Genomic DNA, 3080 nt, shown 5'->3' with positions numbered 1-3080 from the left:
TACCACTGCGTACAGATACACAGCGGGGCTACCACTGCGTACAGATACACAGCGGGGCTACCACTGCGTACAGATACACAGCGGGGCTACGACTGCGTACAGATACACAGCGGGGCTACCACTGCGTACAGATACACAGCGGGGCTACCACTGCGTACAGATAAACAGCGGGGCTACCACTGCGTACAGATACACAGATACACAGCGGGGCTACCACTGCGTACAGATAAACAGATAAACAGCGGGGCTACCACTGCGTACAGATAAACAGATACACAGCGGGGCTACCACTGCGTACAGATAAACAGATACACAGCGGGGCTACCACTGCGCACAGATACACAGCGGGGCTACCACTGCGTACAGATACACAGATAAACAGTGGGGCTACGACTGCGTTCAGGTGACTCATAAAAAGTTTTGGTTGCTTCAATTTTCTACCATTTTTCTTCTTCCTGTTTCAGATCTGGACGATGACGTTGACCCTGAAACTGGCGAGAGAGCACAGGGATGACTCTGCCCAGAGCCTTTCAATCACAGAAACCACACCCAACCCTCCTGAAACACCCTTAAATCCCAGCAGGACCTCCCAGTTTGAAAAGTGAAGCTAATGTGGAACATCCTAAACCATTCCGTAAATGTTGGTCCCTTTTAGAGAAAAATAGAAGATATTTATGGCGCGTTAAGCCCTTCCCCTTCCGCGCCACAGAAAAAATATGTACGGTAGTCATTTTTTCAATTCAACGACTCTTGGTCCTTTCATCATCACATCATCTATACTTGGAAGCTCTTTGACGTTAGCTTCAGTTGTGTTAGCGTCAGTGATCATGACAAACATCATGTGTGTAAACTCAAGGCACAATTCAAACAGGATCTAAACATTAGTTGCCGTTGACTAACGTACATTTTTCCCAAACTAATGTCCCATGGTGGTCCACAGGAAGGGGCGGGGCTTAGACTCTGTACATGGTCACTTCTGGTTCCACAAAACCAAGATGGCGTCGGCCCAAATACCAAACAAGAGGCTTCAAAACAGTCGTGCACAAACCAACCGGTGGCGTCAGCCGCTATGTCTGTGAAATGATCTGTGTCTCACAGAAACAAATTGATTTTTTTTGAGGATTAGATGAAACTAAACTGTCAGTTTTATTTTGTAAACTGACAAATGAGTTTGCTGCAGAAGGAAACTTCTTGGATCAGCTGATGATCAGCTGTTATATTATTATTGAGCTTGTGTGGTGAGTTTTTATTATTTGCTTTAATTTTATATTTACTGTATTTTATTGTTTCATGTATCTTAAGTCTGTGTTTTAGTCCTCAGGGACAATAAAGTTGAAGTAGTAGGTGTTTCGTGGTGTGTTGACAAGAACAGAAACGGTTTTGGTCTCAACTGGTCTGATTCAGGACAGCAGCCACACTTCGATAAAAAACAGTTTTATTAAAAAAAAAAGACTTAATTTTTACAAAAACTTTAAATATTTAGAAATGTTCATATTTACAGTTTTGACGTTCAGTAAACACATCTGTGAACTTTGATGAATCCTTCACAATAAAAGTCCTGGGAACAAACTTAATTTCTTCTGCTGCGGAACCTACGGCTCTTCTGATTGGTTAACATCAGTCTTCTTCCTCATTGGCTGCTACCGACTCAGTGGGCAGAGCCTCTTCATCAGAGCCAGTCTGGCGCGCCGCCGTCCTAAACAAACTCATCAAATCCCGAAACCTGCGAGAGACCTGGAGATACGAGGAAGAGTTACCGACTGTTCCACCAATCACAGCTCAACAAAAGTTGCAACAGCCAATCACCTCATTGGGAGTCTTGTTGCCGAGCAGAGTAGAGATGGCCTGGAACGTGTTCTGATTGGCTCCCTCCTGCTGACACGTTGTCAAGATGACTCTGTCCGCTTCTCTGAAAAACAACAACAGGTTCAATAGAGACTTTCCTTCTCCTGCTCCTCACAGAGGAGGAGAGAGGAGACCTGAGGAGGAGAAGAAGGAGAGGGGAAACGCAGCAGGAGGTGTACCTGGTCCAGAGGATGACCTTCTGTCCGCTTGCTGTCAGAGAAATGTTCTTGGCACAGACGGGGAGGTCAGGAGGAGGACTGGGCCGAGGAGGAGCAGAGGAAGAGGAGAGGGCGCAGACAGAGGGAGAGATGGAGGAGGTGATGGAAGAGAAGATGGTGGGAGAGGTAGAGGAGGTGACAGGTTTGAAGGAGGAGGTGCAGACAGAGGGAGAGGAGGTGATAGGTGTGAAGGAGGAGCTGCAGACAGAGGGAGAGGAGGTGATAGGTGTGAAGGAGGAGGTGCAGACAGGGGGAGAGGAGGTGATAGGTGTGAAGGAGGTGCAGACAGAGGGAGAGGAGGTGATGGGTGTGAAGGAGGAGGTGCAGACAGAGGGAGAGGAGGTAATGGAGGTTGATGTGATAAGAGAGGAGGAGGGTTTAGAGGAGGTGGTGGGGGGTTGCAGTGCCTCCTCTCTCCTACTCCTCTTCACCACCGGGCTCTGTTCCTTCTCACTATTCTTCCTCTCTTCACCTTCATCCTCCTCCTCATCATCCAGCTCCTCCTCCTCCTCCTCCTTCTCATCCATCAGGGGGAACGAGCCTTCCCATGATGCAACGCTTCGATCTGTTGACAGAAAAAATATGTTTTATCAAATAAAACACCTGTTAATTAGAGCCCAGGACAGCTGATCCTGTTACACACCTGGTTGTGGACTGTCGTCGTCCCCCTTCAGGTCCAGGTCTTTGTCACCTGGGTTGTCGTGGGTGGAGCTTATCTGAGAGTACAGAGGGTCCAGACTCTTCATGGCTCTGGACACACCCCCTGAGGTCTGAGGGGAAAGGACAGGTGTGTCAGGTGCAACAGGTGTGTCAAGTGCCAGGTGATGGCTATGTCAGGTGCGACAAGTGCCAGGTGATGGGTATGTCAGGTGCGACAAGTGTCAGGTGTGTCAAGTGCCAGTTGATAGGTATGTCAGGTGTCAGGTATGTCAAGTGCGTCAGGTGCGTCAGGTGTGAGGTGATAGGTATGTCAGGTGTGTCAGGTATGTCAGGTGCGACAAGTGTCAGGTGTGTCAG

At 48.2% G+C, this 3080-nt stretch overlaps 1 protein-coding gene across 1 annotated transcript; it reads right to left on the bottom strand.

Annotated features, from left to right (window-relative positions):
• Positions 1-1435: 1435 nt before the first annotated feature.
• Positions 1436-3080, bottom strand: LOC123966328 (GON-4-like protein). Its single transcript, XM_046042509.1, has 4 exons — positions 2707-3080; positions 2025-2628; positions 1807-1909; positions 1436-1734 (listed from the first exon to the last, which is right to left on the bottom strand). The coding sequence occupies exons 1-4, from the start codon at positions 2807-2809 to the stop codon at positions 1618-1620; spliced, it is 927 nt and encodes a 308-aa protein (XP_045898465.1). The 5' UTR covers positions 2810-3080; the 3' UTR covers positions 1436-1617.

Source organism: Micropterus dolomieu, unplaced genomic scaffold (assembly GCF_021292245.1).
Source record: "Micropterus dolomieu isolate WLL.071019.BEF.003 ecotype Adirondacks unplaced genomic scaffold, ASM2129224v1 contig_13175, whole genome shotgun sequence".
Taxonomy (NCBI): domain Eukaryota; kingdom Metazoa; phylum Chordata; class Actinopteri; order Centrarchiformes; family Centrarchidae; genus Micropterus; species Micropterus dolomieu.
The sequence above is the reverse complement of the archived record's forward strand: the minus strand, read 5'-3'. Positions and strand labels throughout refer to the sequence as shown.